Raw genomic sequence first — 16,981 nt, forward strand, 5'->3', positions numbered from 1 at the left:
TATTGATCAGTTTGTTCAAGTTAGTACAAAATTTATTGTCATTTTTAATATATTTTAATAATAATATATGAAAATATATATTTTAGTATGTGAGGAAAAAAAGATAATGATGTAGACACGCAATCTACGCGGGCCCACCATGCTAGTTTCTATAAAAAAAAACATTTCATCCTGATTGTTACCTAAAGTGCCCGTAGCAACACATGGCCACGTGGGAGTTTCACCTAGCTAGTCGTGTATATATGAGTGTATACATCTACTGTGTGCTTGCTCGTACGAATCAGCATCAAAATGATTGGAGCAGTACTGCAGTGCTACGTTTATCGTGGTAAATCTTGCTGCCAGTCGAATGGCTTGAGTTTGAGACCTCTAAAGCTCGTAGACTCTAATTTAGTGATTGCTTCATGCCACGAATTATATTGGTGTTGTGATTTATATATTGAGAATTCGATGTTCCATCACTCTAAAGTTTAGGTTTTTCTCTTTAAAAAAATGTAATTTGGTTCTCATGGTGTGATCTCAGTAGTTTCTTGGTCTTATTTGTGGTAAAAAAAATATTTATGCTAAAATATCTACCATGTAACCTACATAACATTTAAGTCCTGATAATGATGATGAGTTCAGCATCGAGTTAGCTCTCAATGCCAAATGGTTTTTCTGTTTTGAAAAATGAAGAAAATTGTGGCCAAACTATACTGGCTTTCCATGGCATCCATGTCAACGTCATATCATTTGATTGTATGGACCATTTAGCCAAGTTTGCACATAATAAACAAGTTGGTTCGAAATGAGTAATTTACAGGGCACATCATTTTGATTGGACTATTTAGCCTAGTTTGCACATAATAAACAAGTTGTTTTCGAAATAAGTAATTTACAGGGCTTTCTCTATCTCGCTCACGTCAAGGTGGTCGGGGCGCCGGCGAGACGGAGCTCAGGGCAAGGCGCCGACGCTCACTGTGGAAAAGCCACCGGCGGTGTCCAAATCCGGCGCTGGCATGCACGGATCTGGTCTCCCCATGCTCGGATCTGTTGCTCTGGGCGGCGAAGAGCAGGGTCGGCGACGCTGCGTGGAGATTGGCGACGACGACTGCGTGTAGGTGGCGGCATTGGCGGCGGGGCTGGACGAAGCGGCCGACCAGCGGCGGGGCTGAGGTTGCGTCGGCATGGAGTGGGCGGCTTCGGCCGCAACGGCCTCGAGCGGAGCGACCAGATCCGGCGGCCGGCGCAATAGGGCGCCGCGGGCGGCAGTGACAGCGGCCAGTGGGGTGTGGAGGCGCGGCCGGCGGTGTAGAGGCCGACGCAGGAGCGGCTGGCATGGTGGAGGCGCGGCCGGTGGCGCGGAGGCCGGCACTGCTTGGGCTGGTGGCGCGAAAGCCAGAGCAGCGGTGGCCCGACCGGTGATGCTGGGTGGCCCGGGTGGCCGTTGGTGAGCTTCGAGGTGGCAGCGGTGCGGAGGCATCGGCGAGGCCGCCGGTGAGCTTGGCGACGGGGTCGTCTTCCTTGTGATTGGCCAGGCTACCACTGTGTTTGGGAAGCTCCTCCCCTTCTTTGTGGGGAGCTTTTAGGCACGATGGAGGCGATGGCCGGCCTACAGGGAAGACTCAGGTTGCCAAGGCTAGGTTCCCGATCCGGTCCCATAGATCGGATTCGACGTGGAGGCCGGCGGGCAGCGTGGCAAAGGCGGCCTGGGTCAGCGCGCTAGGGAGTGGTGGCGGGGTCGTCTTCCTTGTGGTTGGCCAGGCTAACCCTGCTAGGGAGCTCCTCCCCTTCTTTGTGGGGAGCTTCTTGGCAGGCTGGAGGCGGTGGTCGGTCAACAAGGAAAACTCAGATTGCCGAGGCAATGTTGTTCCTTGTGCAGGCTCCCATAGGTTGGATTCGACGGGGAAGCCGGCGGGCGGCGTGGTGAAAGCGGCCTGGGTCAGCGCGCTGGCCAAGGTGACTGGTGTTGTGGCAGTCTTGTCGTTGGCAGGACTGGAAGCCGGCTGGCGGAGGGGTGTCGGTCGAGTGTGGCGGAGGCCATGTGCCACCGATGTTTGGATGGTGGTTTCGGATTGGGCGACAGACCACGACGGTAGGGTTGTAGGGGTTCCGAGCGAAATCTTAGCCCAAGGTTTCTTTGGGCCAACAGTGACTACTATTTTGAGCATAATAACCCTCCTGAGGGTACTGTTGAGGTACCCCTCCTCCCTTGGCAAGGAGCTCTGGGTGAAAACCTTGTTCAGTCTTTGGACGGATGACGACGGCATCATTCGGCGTGGCGACCCTCGTGAGGGTGTCGTTTTTTAGAGTCTTCGCTCCGTGGTGGTGTTGTTGGCCTGATGACGGCCGGTTCGGTACTCGGCTTCCCTCTCTGTAGCGTGTGTTTGGGCAGTTGGCACATGGTTCGAGGCGTCTGCTCTGGTGCACATCCTTCCTCGACAGCTAGCTGTTGATGTAAAACTTTTCTCGTAACATTTTCTCCCTATCTTAATTACATTGGATGACCTCCTTCAGTCATTCCAGCAAAAAAAAAAAAAGTAAGTTACAAGTTATTGTGCCTATTTGCACCTACTATGTAAGTTTGTTTACCATTCATGCAATTTAGCCTCAGAAGGATAACTTCCCCTATACATTTTCATTAGGTGTATCTTGAATTCACCTTTTTCAACTTTGAACTAGTTTAAGTTACAATTAATATATAAAATTTACACTAATATATTCATATTTTAATGTACTAAAAAATATTGGTTGTATAGTTTACGAGATAAATGTTCAAAGCGTGATCTGAAAACTTTTGCTAAATAAAATACGCACTATTAAGAATCCCGGGGTAATAATGATTAGTACAGAATTTTGCATAAACGGAGAAAACATACCTCATCCAGACCATGTAAGTTCGACAAATGACGTTCAATCTGGGGGAGCAGAGTAATTGGCATGAAATTTTCGCCAAAACAGGCACTCAAGTCAGCCAGAACAAAGCTTAAATCTTTCAAAGCTACTTTGCATCTCAATCTACAATTAGCACCAAATATTCTTCATCATCATCACTTAGATTTTGCACCTATATTTGCCAATTAAAGGAAAATCAGGAAGATCATAGTCTAAAATTGATGCACTTGCTTATGCATTTACAGGACAGATTAGCCAGCTGCCACTAACCATTTACATAACTTCTGCTTGAACACTCTACATTCCACACAAGGGAAATGGAAGAGGAAAGAATCGTGTAAAAAGAATGCAAGCCCACATTTTTCAAACAGCAGGCCCCTCCTCTTCTGGGCCTAACCAAAATATCATAGCCGCGTCAGCACCCATGCTCAACGGTGAGAGCTTTGAGAGCTTTGTAGTGACTGACCAAGTCAAATTTCTTATGTCAATGATGTACATCATTATCAATACTGCCAACCGATTTGTCGATTACTCGAACATTATACTGCTCGTATACCCGTGCCCGATTCTCTTGCCACCATTGTTCTGCTTGTGTCTCGCTGAAACGCTTCCGGCTGCATTCAGAACATAGAATTAGTGAGTATGCGCCATAACAGAATTAGTGAGTGTGAAAAGTAGAACACAGCTCCATAACAGTCTAAAGTAGAAATCTTCAACTCATATAGCCAGAACATTTTTGACCCCCAGGAATATCCAACCTGGTTATCACTTGGTGTGGCACCAATTTTAAGTATACCTCAGTGAGCCCATGTGTCCTCTCCTTTTCCAACTCTCTCGCTTACATACCCAAGCCCAGCATGATCTGGACAGCCACTCCAGCCTACCTTTTACCTGTCTCCAGAAATGGTGGGCATAATCTCAAATTCCTGCACCATCACCACCAACAATCTCCTCCACCATCTCCAACAATCACCTACTTGCCCCCGAAGGATCTGAAATGCTGGTGTGCCCTTCTCACATCCCTGCAAGGCACCCACTAGCATCCCATTCCAACATCTTCACCCCCAAAATCGTCCCCACAACTCTACATCCTGGACTATCATCAAGGAGCAGATGGGACGAGGTCTCTACTGCATCCATGACATGGCTTGTGGAAGTGGGAGAACACAATAATGCCAACGAGGGGCAGAAAAATCAGGCAAGGCATTTTATTTACCTAAACCTCACTGAATGCTGTTACCTATATCTACTCAATGCTAGATGCTAAATCAAGTCAAATCGAGTTGGATGGCTCTGTGTCGTGGACAGGGTGCTACATCAACTCAAACAGGACAGGATTGATTTGAGGCGGTCACATGATCTGGTTTTGCAAGTTGAAGGTTCTGATTTAGACAGGTCTGTTGTCAATAGTTATTATCAAATTATTGTAATATTCATTGCATTCTTGATCTGCACATATATAGAGTTAGTTAATAGTGGTTTTGTGTATCAAGATCCTCTCAACTAGAGGCTACTGCCCACTTCATGTTGTTCTCTCCATAAAAAAAGACTAAACACTTAAACCCCAAATATCTATATAGGACAAGCAAAAAATAAGTTGATTATACTATATAGTAAGCCAAATAAATGGAATGCCCAAAAGTGTCAATCACTCAATTGTTGTCATTGCTTGTTAGATCTAGTCTCATAGACTACTCGCCAAACTAATAATGTACTATGTTCAAGATTGATAGACAAGATTTTTGCTGACTAATGACTATATATTTTGCCTCTGTGTGGTTGGTGTGTACCTGAACCGGACCCTCTTGAGATCTCGAGTCCCTCCAGGTAGGGCAGTAAGAGTGATATACACCCCTGGTTCATCTTGCTCTACCCATTCAGATTCATGCTTAGAATCTGAATCGGGTAGCCTTGTTCCATTCTTGGGAATTTCAGGGTGACTCAACTTATTTCTAACTGAAGTTGGTCCATTGGAAACAAGCAAACCATTAGAACCGTTTGAACAGGGCTCTCCAGAACTTCTTGGGCTACCCAAACTCTCAGATGCAACTGATATATCAGTTGGAATAGAAATTCCTGGCAGCGGTGGCAGTCTGCTGTTCTTCACCAGTCCTGCTCCTTCAGGTAGCTTCTCTGCCATGCCCTTCAACTATTACACGAACAAAGAATTGTTAGTGAAAATATTCAACATATTGTACAAAATCATTATTTGAATTTGAAGATGATCATGCATTCTTAGTTTCTTAAATACAAAGTTAAGATCCAAATAATGTCATTTTTAGTTTTCCACTTTCCAACTCCACTAAAGCAGCAGACTGTCTTCTATCAAAAGTAATGCATGCACATTTAGTAGTCATAGACTCGAAACCTAGAAAAGTTGTACTCATCAGGGCCAGTTAGAAGGCACCATGCTGCCTTTGACCAATCCACAGTTCCCTTGGTTTTGACTTTTGAGCCATTCAGTTTTAATCAAGGGGATCCGTTTACACATACTTGCAGTTTTTTACTTTGTTAGTTTACTAATGTCTGTACAGTAGACATCCTACTTGAAGTATAGCAATCTTACCTGTGCAGTTAATGATTTGATAACTTCCTTTGCAGCTTTGCACTTCGCAGTTTCCTCCCCTGCAATTGAAATAGCTTCCTTCAACTGTTTAGTTGTTCTCTCCAAATCAGCTTCCAGTAGCTGAGACTTGCGAGTAAGATTTTCCACCTGAGATATTAAGATTGTTAGAGAATGCATTGTTGAGCATGATCTCACCTTAAACAAATGGGGAGTTTAATGATCTATCTTTCCAATGCTTGAATAAGGCAGTCAAAATATTAAGTAGGTGAAAAACAACTAGTGGGTCCCAAAAAGATAGATGGTTCGCGTCCATGAATAGTCACAACTCACAAGGTAATAAGATTAATAAAATCAGAAGAAAAACAGGACTGCATACAAAAACCAGCAAATTTGCCATGTTCGCACAAGATATTTTGATTTCCATTCAGGTGTCCAAAGATTAACAAATGATGCTCAATATTCAATTAAGTTACATGCCTACAATTTACTGAAGGAGAATACAAATTAGAAAGGTAACTGGATAAAGAATATAGTAAGATATGTACCTGAGACCTCAAACTTAGAACCTCTTGGCTTATGCTATCATTTGGCTTCACACCATCCACCACTCTAGGAGAGGTTAGACCACCCAAAGTAGGTGTTGGAGTTGTGGATCGAGGAGGGCTTGCTCTTCTTGAAACAGGTGATGTTGCCCTTGAAACAATTCTAGATCCAGGAACTGATGCTGAAAAAAATTTCTTTGATGAACCAAAGGATTTTGAGATGTTGAGCCCACTCCAATGAGAACTGCCATTTGGAATAGGGGAAACACGACTGCTATTGAACTCAAACTTCTTGTTTTTCTTCGAAGTTCTGCTATCCATGTGCTTGAAGGATTCCAATGATGACAATCTCGACAACTGGGCATTTGATTTTGTCTCCAACTCCTCGTCAACAGAATCATTGAACCCCTGTATAACAGATCCCCGCTTTGCTGAAGAATATCTATCTGTCTCAGGACCCTTATTCAGCTTGCTGTAGCAGCTATCACATACGCGATAAGGCTTGTTTGGGTTTGGTGCTAATGAAGCTTTCAGAGATTTCTTACTGCTGCAGGCATGACAAAATACAAGTGCACAATTGTAGCAATTATGACGTTTTCTCCTTAGATTAAATGGCAACCGACACCCAGAACACATGGACTGATCAACTCCAGAAACCCACTTGTGAATGCATATTGCTGCAGTGAAGTTAATCCCGCAAACAACAGTTCTGACTTGCTTATCTTTCAGAGCTTCAACCAAAGTAGGAGAACTCCTATCGTCCGTATCTCCATGTCCTAACCGACCATTCGCACCTTTACCCCATGTGTACACCTCAGTCCTTGAAGTCAAGACAGCGACATGATAAGCACCACATGAGATCTCCTCCACAAAGTTTTTATGTAGCTTCCCTTCAACACGCACAGGAAGCATGCCATCTGCTTGTGGATTTCCAAGCTGGCCATAGACAGGACTTCCCATTGTATATACATGCCCAGAGGTAGTCAGCGCCACCGTCATACAGTGACCACAAGCTATTTGACAAAAGTTAGGCTCGACCAAAGCAGCTACACATGTTGGTACAAGTCTTGTATCTTTGTCACCATGTCCTAAACGGCCTTTATCACCATCACCCCATGTAAAAATCTTACCAGAAGAACAGTTGCTAGAACTAGAATTGCCGACCATAACTTCAACAACAGCAGCAGTGTGCCAAACACCACAAGCTGCTCGAACAGTCCGTAGCCCTTTAAGGGATTCCACTTCTCTAGGGACCGAAAGACTCTGTCGATCTCCATGACCTAGAACTCCAAAAGATCCATCTCCAAATGTGAATAGCTGTCCTGCAGAAGTTACTATAGCCGTGTGCCAGGGGCCACATGAAATTGCTGAAACATGTATGCCCTCTAATGGTCCATTGACCCTTTTGGGTACCCAGTGACTGACTTCATTCCCGTGGCCTAAAAGCCCAGAATTGGAAGTACCATTTCCCCAAGTGTACAGATCCCCAGAGAGCGTAACTGCACAAGTGTGGTACTCACCACATGCTACTAGCTCAATGTTCATATTAGCAAGAGCATCAATAAGCTTTGGCTGGGGCACATCACAATCTACACCATGACCAAGACGTCCGCCTGATTCCTCACCCCAAGAGTAGATCTCTCCCTGCTTGGTAACAAGTGTGGCATGCCTTCCCCCACAAGAAATGTTCTGTACATCAAGTTTTACAGCAAATTCCAATGGCTTTGGTATAAGACAATCCATCTTTACACCTGAGGAGTTCCCAACTCTCGAATTGCCACCACCAAGAATCCCCTCCCCAGTCCCCTCTCCCCATATGAAAACATCACCTAGGGCATCACCATCATCATGACCAGAACCATGACTTGATGAACTAACAGCACTGGATAAACTAACACGGAAAGCATCCATTGGGATGCCCCTTGAGTGTAAATTTGTGTTATCTGACTGCCCAGAAGACACGGAATGGACAGAACCGGCATTAGAATCCGATGGGAAGAAGGGCTTGGGTGGGGCTGCATATGACACAATGTCAGAAAATGCCTTCTCCAGACCGACCTTTGGTGGGCTCCCAAATGGACTACGAAGTCGGTAATTTTCACCACCATCCTGTTGCAGGACAATTATGAAGATGTTTGTTATATTAATTGAAGTAGACAGAAGAATAAAATAAAACATGGTCAGTAAGATACAATTCTTATTGTGGTGCTGCAAAGCGATAAATATCTATGTAATGAGATTGTACAGACCATACAGAACAAAGAGAACAGCCTAGGTACGACATAAGACTTTTGCCATGTTGTTCAGATCTTAAAGCAGCAGGCCAAAACCAAAAAATGGAAAAGAAAAAAGATGGAACATACAAAACAGGAAGAAATTGGGTAGTTCTGTATAGGTGACGAACACACAATATAGTGGCATAGTGGGATGAGCTGGGTGGGTAGTGGGAAATACCTTGTGGACACTGTCATTGCTGCTGAAAGGAGAACTCAATGGGGAGCTTCGTCTTGTGTAAGTTCTGGGACTAGTTGTACCAGAGGAAAGCATATCACTTCTCGATTCTGTTCTCCATTTCCTTTGATGACTACGTGTTATGAGGGTTTTTAGCCCAGCAAACCACACTTCGGCTTCATCTTTATCCTTGCATATCTGATATCATGATAAAACCACATCACCAAACAAAATCAATTTGCTACCGAGGAAAGGGGTTTAGTGTGCATCAAAAATGGAAATCGAACCAAGAAGATAAACAGCACATATAAAATGAACAGTATATAACTTACAATGTCCAATGATCTATCATGAGATATGAGAGAAAATGACTGGCATTCCTTTTCTGGTCGTGGATACCTCTGAAAAATTGCCTGCATTGGCAAAAGAGAAACAGACATTGTTAGGGGAGAGTTACAGACCTTAAATATAGTTGAATACTCCCTTGTGTATCATTTTCCATCAGAAAGCGAATGTAAAAAAAAAAAAAACAACATGATGGGACAGATCAATTTGTAACTGCCATATGTAGCTCCTTTTCTGGAGGCAGTGGCAAAAGAGAATCATAAATGAACCATCAGAAGTTGCATCAGTTTGAAGTGGTATGTAATTTGTTGTTATGGGGGCAAGACTAATGATTACAGCTATCTCCTAATGGCATAAGTTGTATCAGTAGTAGATATCAGAAATTTGAACTGTAAAAGTTCTTGTCAGTTGTCAGTAAGAATGCAACGAAACTCCTCTTAAGGAGGGAGAATTATGTTAGGGTAAAAGCTGAAGAGACACCCACAGATGTATTCATAAGGAGTTAACGCCAAAACAAACAAGCAAAAGAAATACACTGTTGTTTTACCAGATATGATATGAGATTTGATCACAATGGCCAATTAGACTTAGAGAAATCTATATTCCTGAAATTTGAAGTTTTCCAGAAATGGTAACTCACCGTTCGTTGTCCAGGAATTATTCTGGACACATGACTCAACCTCAGCTGTTTTTCCTCTTTCCCGGAAAACCATATCAATATAGATTCATCCTGAATGAACAAAAACACCATGAATGTCCATAAATCTGAAGGGTAAACAAAGAGGGCTTTACAACTCAGTGAGAGAAAATGCAAACAAAACTCACATTGGAAAGCCTAAATGGGCAAAATTTTGGCTTCCCTCTGCGCCCGTACTTCAGCAAGTATGCTCCTTTCTTGAGAGCAGTGATGGCCTGAGAAACAGTGGAATGTTGTATCGAGCATCAGTAGTTAGTATCACACTACTATCCTAGTAAAATAATAAAACTAGGTCAAGAAATAACTCTGATTTTAGATGCCACAAAGGAGAGGCATTAAATACAATGGAACAATCACATGCATTCTAATTGGCCATCGACATGTTCTTTCAGACAATTTGAAACTACTTCAGAGCTGGAAATGAACATTATATTATGTATAGCACTATAAACTAATCGGTTAATACTGGAGATGATGAAAATAGCGTTCCAGCTATTACATGGAGAAGTGAATTACTAAAGCAAACTCCCTAATGCACAAGAGATGAAATGCTACATGTTACAGCAAATGCAAAGGTCTCATCAATAATCTCGGAAACAATTATCATCTTTCGAAATAAGGATTCTCCTAGAAGGGTAGCACATATAGGCTATTCTCTTTGAGGTAAACCATAACTCAGAACTTCATTAAAATTATTCATTGTGCCATGTGAGCACAGAGAGAACAAAATGGAAACTCAAAAAAATGGGCAAAGAATTTTACAAGTTCATTCAAGGAGAAAGTATCTGTCAGAAATTACTGCAGAGAAGACGTGTATTGATCCAATTAACACACTGGCACTTCCCCTCAAAGCAATAGGACATAACTAATATAGCAGTATAGCTCAACTCAATCAATTACCGCACGCAGCATTAACCAACAGCAAAAGAAGGTTGGGAAACCGTTATAGCATACCACTCCCAACTCAATCATACAACCTGCACGAGAGCAAAGTAGTAACAACCAGCAAACAGCCCAATTCGATTGGCCTTCCCCAAAAAAAAAGTTAGCAAACACAATCACTGTAGCCAAATCAATGTCTCTGGAATTATCCAACCCAAGAGGCCAAATAACAGTAATTAAATCGGCTTCCACCACAGAACCCTACTTGCAGGCAGCAGCAAAGCCGAGGCTCCAGACTCCCCAAAATTTTGGTTTCTCCGCGGGGGACACGCAGAGCTACTGCTGCGGTAGCAGAATTCAGCAGCCGCACGAAAACGCACAAACGCAAAGCAAATGCATCTACCATCCAGAGACGCCTTCCCCGCCACGCGCGGCCCCGAGACGAGGAACACACCGACAGCCGGGATTTCCTCGGCATTCCCAAGCCGAGCTAAGCGGAGGATCGGGAAGCGGCTCACCTGCTCGATGTCGCGCTCCACGGCCCCGGGCCGCGCGCCGCCGAGATCCGACGACGCGTCCGACATCGCCGCCCCCCCGCCTCCTCTGGCCGCGCGCGTGCCGCCGCCGCCGCCTCACCGCCTCACCACCGCCCTTCTCCTCCTCCTCCCTGGACCCACCGCCCGCCACATCCCGGCATCCCCCTCCCAATGGCACGGGACCCCGTTCCCGCCCCCCCTCGGGGAGAGCGCGCGCGCGCACAAAAAAAAAATCTCCGCGGCGGCGCGGCGGAAGCGCGCGCCGGGCTGGGCGGCCGCTGGTGGCCGAAGCGAGGGGGGGAATCGGGGGGGTTTGCGCTGCGTGGGGGGTGGAGAGACCACCAGAGCGCGCGCGAGAGAGATGTGGAGATCGAGGGCTCGAGGGCGAGGGGGGAGAGAGAGAGAGAGAGGAATGGTGCGAGGTGGGAGACGAGACGAGACGGGGGAGGAGAGGGGAAGAGGGACCTCGCTTTTTTTCGCTTTCCCTTTTTTTTTTCTCCTCTCCCCTTTTTTTTTACAGAAAAATCGGTTGGGCTGGTATGGTTGGTTTGTTTACGCGTGCGGCTCCCTGCCGCGCGCCGTGCGGTGGGAGGGAGCTGGATGGGCGCTGTAGCCGTTCGCCTTTATTACTACTGGAGTCAGTCGCTCGCCTTCGTCGCCGCCGCCGATTTGCGGGTGGATGCGCCGCGAGCGGTGGTGCGGATGGGGTGGGGCCCACGTGGCAGTGAGAGAAGAGAGAGTGAGGCGGCCGGCGAGGGGAATCTCGGCGGGAGTGGGGGATAGAGAGCGACGCGTGGAGGTACGACGCACCACTGCTAGTACTTTGTTGTAGGAGTACGTGCTGCTGCTGCGGTGGTGCTGTGGACTGCTGGTTTCTGGACTTCTGACCCGCCGCGTCAGAAGTTTTTTCGCCTGTTTCTGCCCAGGCGTGGAAGATTTTGGGGCTATTTTTGGTTTTGGTTTGACGTTATTTTTTTTTTGTCCTTTCAATTTTCCGGTAGCTTTGAATAATATATTCTCTCGGTTTCGTATTATATAAGTAGTTTGAATTTTTCTCGGTTTCGTATTATATAAATCGTTTGAATTTTTTTTCTAGTTAAGTTTTTTAAGTTTGACCTATGTTTTTAAAACACAAAATAAATATGAAAATATATTTAATGTTACATTTAATTAAACTAATTTGGTATTATAGATGTTGCTATTTTTTTCTATATATTAAGTAAAATGTAAAAATGTTTGAATAGAAAAAAAAAATCAAAACGACTTATAATATAAAATGTATGGAATGCTAGTAGTTTATAATAGCCAGCTAGATTAATGGAGTCATGTTCGGCTAAATTTATAGAGTGGAGTCAAATCTACCATAGCAACCCACAAATTAATAGTGTAAAAAAAACTTATCTAAATTTTGACACCACCAATATTTTAAAAATGCTTCAACCCGAAATTCTTTATCCTAACCACAAACTAATAGTGCCAAAAACTTATCTAAATTTTTGACACTACCTATATTTGGTAGTGCTTCAAACCCTATACCAAACTCACTTATTTACTCCTAAGTTGGAGTACATGTCAGAGAAACAAAAGTTTTGCTAAAAGTACAGCATTATATTCTTTCTGCTTCAGTTAATTTGTTTTTCACCATGTGATTGTTTAACTATCGTTTGTACTCCCTCCATCCAGAATATAAGAAGTTTTAGAGTTGGACACAGTTATTAAAAAAGTAAGTAGAGTGAATGGTGGAGGGTTGTGATTGGATGACTAGTGGAGGTATGTGGGAAAAGTGAATGGCGGAGGGTTGTGATTGGTTGGAAAGAGAATATTGGTGGAGATGTTGTTATATTTTAGGATAAATTGTAAGGGTTAAAAGTTGTTATATTTTGGGACAGAGGGAGTATACATTTTGTTTGTTTAACTATCGTTACGGTTGTATTGATATTTGTTCCAATTGTTTATGTAATCAATCGTTGTGTCCTCGTTTCCTTATATAGTGAGTTTTAGAAATATTATAGTGTAAGATTTTAAAATTTACATTGTTAATATATGAAATTTCCAGTGTAAGATATGGAATTTACATTAAAATATGTTAAGTTTGCGAAGTGAGGTTAGCTAAACTAGTTAGTTTACTTGTGATAAAATTAGCCCATCCTAATTCAAGTCCTATATTCTAAGCTCGTATTTATGGCTAATTATTTTTTTAATGGTAGATGACGTATTGTTGACAATGAGACGCCCTGTGGTGACTTTGTTGATATCAAGATATGTTGACCTAGTCTTCAGCGAGGCGTCCCGTGATGATTTCGTTGATCTCAAGATATGGGTCCAGTTTTTTTGGAAGTGCTTATAGGAGTAGTGTATCCGTGCGTGTGCGTTTATAGGGATAAGTATACGCATATTATGACCGCCCGTTGTTTCTATATATATGTTTTTTTTAAGTAAAGTCCATCACCGGTCCCTAAACTTGTATCGCTGTGTCATCCCGGTCCCTAAACTCGCAAATTGACCGTTCAGGTCCTCAAACTTGTTCGACTGTGTCATCCCGGTCCCTAAACTTGCAGATCACTCGTTTAGATCCTCCAACTTGTTCAGTTGTCACCCCGGTCTCTAAACAGGACGGTCTAAAGACTTTATATTTAAAAATAATTGATAACTTTTTCATGTGAACTCTAATGAAGACAAACTTTATATCAAACTTGTAGCACTCGACGCGATCTACAACTTTGTAGTTGATTTTTTTATTTTAAGTCATTTTTTATCCCAAAATGTAATTTTAAAATTAAAATTTCAAAATCTATAAACATGCAACAATATTTTGGGACCCTAAACAGTTTTAATTCAAAAACTTTTCAACTACAAAGTTGTAGGTCGCGTCGAGGGCTACAATTTTGATATAAAGTTTGTCTTCATTAGAGTTCACATGAAAAAGTTATGAATTATTTTTAAATATAAAGTCTTTAGACCGTCCTGTTTAGGGACCGGGGTGACACAACTGAACAAGTTGGACTAAATTCTGCGTTTCCCCACCCCCACTCCTGCCCGAAATCCTGCAGGACCTAAACGAGTGATCTGCAAGTTTAGGGATCGGGATGATACAGTCGAACAAGTTTGAGAAGCTGGACGGTCGATTTGCGAGTTTAGGGACCGGGATGACACAGCGGTACAAGTTTAGGTACCGGTGATGGACTTTACTCTTATTTTTTTATGAAAAAATATGGCATCTTCAATTTCAAATAACTTTTTCTATATATTCGATCACATTTTACCCTTCCGTGGGCAAATTCATGAGTATTCACAATTTGCTCCCGAGAGGAATAGGTCTATCATTTTCAGTATTTGTGTTGCTTTAATAGCATGTTGATTTTGTTTCTCCAATGAATGTAGTCACGTGGGTAGTTCTCTTGTAAGATGCTCCAATTAAAAGCGGGCTAGCACCTTAAGCTTCCAACTAACTTGCCTCTAGCAAAATTATTATTTTCCAAGATAATTAAATGCAAAAGAGAGAGAGAAAAAAAAATTTGTCAGCTTCCTATGTCAATGACAATGACATACACTACGAATCTAAATACAGAATATGTCAAAATTTATTATACTAAGATGTCACATCATAGTACAGGATAGGTTTATTTCGTGACAGAGTCGGTACATATACGTCCGTCAATAGGTTAACTAGGAGTGTTAACTCGGTTATTCGTAGTGGTGGTTGAAGCGTGACATGGGAGCGGTTTTCCCTCTCATGCTATGCACGCTGGGAGGAGGGGAGCAGGAATAGACGACTTCTTTTTAAGCAGTAGAGAAACACCGGTACACCGGTTAGGTTTAGCCATTTAGCTTTAGGATGGTGAATGGAGTAGTGAATTATTAACTATATAGGGTAGGGTTACTAGAGAAATGAATAATCACAAAAGAGAGAATTTAATATTATTTGTATGCATAAAGGACAATTGATAGGGATGGTTGGTACACCTTAATTTTTAATTATTAATGAGTAAATTTCAAAAAACTACATATTTAAAGTGATGTATCATAAAGCTATATATTTAACAATAAATTTATCACAAAACTACACTTATAAGACTAAGTATAGCAAAACAATAGATTTAATAATAAGATTATCATAAAACTACATATTATGAGTTTAAATCCTTAGCGCTAACATTATTTTTAAGTTATAAACGTTCAAGTTATGTTATTAAATTGACGCTAAACATATCGTTTTGTGATAAATTTGTTACTAAATCTGTAGTTTTGCAATACTTCACCTTAAATATGTAGTTTTGGGGTAAATTTGGTGTTAAATCCATACTTTTGTGATAATTTAGCCAAAGCACGTGTAGTTTTGTGAAATTTACTCATTATTAATTATAAACAAGAGTTCTTTTTCTAACTAATTAGAGATAACATTTGAGTTTACAAAAGCAAATAGAAATGGTCACAACTTTGGGACCATTTGGGTTGAGTGAAAAGTATACAACTTTTAGATGCATCCCAATTCCTTAAAGAACACTTGCATGTGTGTTTGGCGCAAAGAGTGTCGCATCCATATGTGACGGAGATGAAAATTGATTATATGTTTTTACATTAGTTGCATGTCCTCATGCTTTTTTATACCATCTTTTAACAGCACCCGTCAACAAATTTTGTCTCGTGACCACGACACAATCGATAGTTGTCCTGACCACAGCACATGTAAAAGTTACATGGACAAAAAGTCTACATCCAAAAACCCTTCCTTTCAGTGCACCGGCAGGTTGCCCAATAATTTGTGGAGTGTCCTACCCATAGGAGAGCGAGAGGACCATCGCTTAGCTGCGCCGATGTTGCAGGTTGGCAAGAAGACATCAACACTTTCCACATCTCCCCAATGAGAAAAAGCCCCTGCTTCCGGCTTCGCTTAGGTAGGGGGGACGCCCCTACCAGTTAATTACCATCACCTATCATTCAGCTCCAAATGCATCCCTTCAAGCTCACGCCAAACACATTGTAGAGCAACATGGACATTTTCTGTTCTCTGCATGCAAATCAGGATGTCTGATTGGGATGGTTAAAATTCTCCATCATCATAACAGAGGTTGTCACATGAAAGAACAGCAAGAAAGTTACAATGATCACAGAACAAATAAAGGTTTGTGGCCTGCCATTAGGGGAGAGTCGACAGGGTATCCTACCCAACTAACTTACTACAGTTTGCACACACAGTGCAGTGTGCAGTGCAGCTTATATTATCCCACTTTCACTCTTCTGATCAGAGTTTTGCATGGGACCATTTCGGCGGCAACCCAACCAACTGATATATCTATGTGTGTAGATATGTATCAGCATCTGCTTTGCCAAGCTAAAAACTATTGGGCATGGTCCTCCTGGAAAGGTGGAAAGGTTGGGGTTGGACTAGTGGGAAAAATATGTAGTGCAAACCACATATGTAATGGAAACTTAGAAACTACTGTTGGATCGAGAAATGGATGTCCGAGATTCGTCCACGTCACCATGAATTAAAATTTAACTTGCGGATTCACTCATGAGTTAAAATTTTATTGGGAGTTAAATTTTAACTCATGGTAACGTGGATGAATCTCAGGCGTTCATTTCTCGATCCAACGGTAGTTTTCAAGTTTTCACTACATATGTGCTTTGCACTACATATTTTTTCGGACTACTGGTGGTGCCAAATAGTAATCGGAGGATGCATATGCTACCTGGTATGTGCTGGAGGTGGTCACTCATTCGTGGGGCGGCGGCTCTCTTGCAGGCTGGCAAACTGTGGAGACGGTACGGTTGGACCAAGATGGGGCTGTGCATCTAAATGCATGCACTGCAATTGCATAGGAGCCATTGGTTGTATGGCACTCTAATGAAAAAAAAGAACTTTGGGTTTTTCAGTCAAATGTCATGCACGGATAGAACTACATGATATTTCATTATTTCGCATGAATTTTAACCATATAGTGAGGTCATATCTTACAACCTTATTAATGAGAGATAAATTGAATGTACTTCTTTTTACATGACCATGACATCCCTATCCTTCTATATCTCCTCGACGTCTCATTTGTGTTGGTGCGAGCCCAATACTAATACACTCACTCCATAT

General features: G+C 42.6%; 1 protein-coding gene across 1 annotated transcript; it reads right to left on the reverse strand.

Moving 5' to 3' along the window:
• Positions 1-2,886: 2,886 nt before the first annotated feature.
• On the reverse strand, positions 2,887-11,443 carry LOC127773096 (PH, RCC1 and FYVE domains-containing protein 1-like). Its single transcript, XM_052299109.1, has 9 exons — positions 10,876-11,443; positions 9,604-9,690; positions 9,419-9,508; positions 8,766-8,846; positions 8,437-8,631; positions 5,986-8,091; positions 5,441-5,587; positions 4,665-5,023; positions 2,887-3,488 (listed from the first exon to the last, which is right to left on the reverse strand). The coding sequence occupies exons 1-9, from the start codon at positions 10,939-10,941 to the stop codon at positions 3,359-3,361; spliced, it is 3,261 nt and encodes a 1,086-aa protein (XP_052155069.1). The 5' UTR covers positions 10,942-11,443; the 3' UTR covers positions 2,887-3,358.
• Positions 11,444-16,981: the final 5,538 nt, after the last annotated feature.

This window comes from Oryza glaberrima, chromosome 5, assembly GCF_000147395.1.
Source record: "Oryza glaberrima chromosome 5, OglaRS2, whole genome shotgun sequence".
Taxonomy (NCBI): Eukaryota; Viridiplantae; Streptophyta; class Magnoliopsida; order Poales; family Poaceae; genus Oryza; species Oryza glaberrima.

Bases quoted from the DNA above. Each gene is read 5' to 3' on its own strand.
- LOC127773096 (XM_052299109.1), bottom strand. From the start codon at position 10,941: ATGTCGGACGCGTCGTCGGATCTCGGCGGCGCGCGGCCCGGGGCCGTG. The intron at 9,691-10,875 runs GTGAGCCGCTTC...ACTGTTTCTCAG, and splicing joins TGGAGCGCGACATCGAGCAG to GCCATCACTGCTCTCAAGAA. The intron at 8,847-9,418 runs GTGAGTTACCAT...TTGCCAATGCAG, and splicing joins TAATTCCTGGACAACGAACG to GCAATTTTTCAGAGGTATCC.